Genomic DNA, 1046 nt, shown 5'->3' on the forward strand with positions numbered 1-1046 from the left:
TGGGATTTTATAAAGACTGAGTCAGTTTAGAGGTGGACTTCGAGGGCTCTTACGCACACCACCTAATCTGGCACCACCCCAGGGTGCTCCCTGTGCTCCTCTAGGCCATGTGTAACCCCAAAGTAACGGAAGGCATTGGTTTTCAACCTAAGAATCACCTGTGAAGTTCTCAGGAGCCTTCGTGGCGCAGTGGTTTCAGCGCTGGGCTGCTAAGAAAAATGTGACCATCGGCTTTCCTATAGATTACATACCGCCTTGGCAACCCTCTGGGGCAGTTCTGTTCTGTCCTTATAGGGTCACTGTGAGTTGGAATCCACTGGATGAGCAGTGGGTTTGATTTAGGTGGTTTTTTCCACCTTGGATGCCCTCTGAGACCCTGATGAAATCCCTCTGTGGCGCAGGGCAAAAGCCTCCCAGTTGATTCTAAAATGCTGGCAGGTTTGCAAAATCTAAATGAAATCACCCTCCCACCCCACCCCCCGGAACAACACAAGGATCCGGCACTGCAGACCGAGACAATGCTGCCCAAATCCCGAATGCCCTTGAGCCTCAGTTTCGGGATCTGTACAATGGGCGTGATCTCCCAGCTTCCCTCCCACGGCCCTCCAGCTATCTCAGATCTCTGCGGGGACTCGGCAGGGCGCCTCTGACCTGCAGCTCCCCTCGGTCCCTACTCTGTCCGACTGCTCAGGTCTCCGCACCCCTCTGCACCGCCAGCTCCTGGGGTCCAGGAGGAAGCAGAGAGCAGTGCGGGCAGCCTGGTGCGCCAGTGCCCCCGTTCGGCCCCTTGCTCCAGGCGCACAAAGCCCCCGGCGCTGACGTCAGGGCCCCTCGGCGCGGCCGGCCCCCAGTGCAGGCGGAGCCCCGCGCGCTCCCTTCCCCGTCGGCCAGCAGCAGCGAGCGACCGCCCAGCGCAGCGCAGCGCAGCCAGGAGCCCCACCGCGCACGTGCCGCCCGACCTGCAAACTTGTGCCACCGGCGCTGCCAGTCCCCGGGGAGCCCTCCCGCCGTCTCAGCCATGGGTAAGCGAGCGCGCTGGCCTCGCG

The 1046-nt window shown here is 61.3% G+C and overlaps 1 protein-coding gene across 2 annotated transcripts in view; it reads left to right on the forward strand.

Moving 5' to 3' along the window:
* The first annotated feature begins 898 nt into the window (after nucleotides 1-898).
* GPM6B (glycoprotein M6B) overlaps nucleotides 899-1046 on the forward strand; it is a 153012-nt gene continuing 152864 nt past the window's right edge. For both annotated transcript variants that reach the window (XM_045290690.1, XM_045290691.1), the window contains exon 1: nucleotides 899-1022. In XM_045290690.1, coding sequence (XP_045146625.1) covers nucleotides 1019-1022 — 4 coding nt within the window. In that variant the 5' untranslated portion in view covers nucleotides 899-1018. The remainder of the gene's footprint in view (nucleotides 1023-1046) is intronic.

Source organism: Echinops telfairi, unplaced genomic scaffold (genome assembly GCF_000313985.2).
Source record: "Echinops telfairi isolate 266 unplaced genomic scaffold, ASM31398v2 ScPeMD7_53;HRSCAF=182, whole genome shotgun sequence".
Taxonomy (NCBI): Eukaryota; Metazoa; Chordata; class Mammalia; order Afrosoricida; family Tenrecidae; genus Echinops; species Echinops telfairi.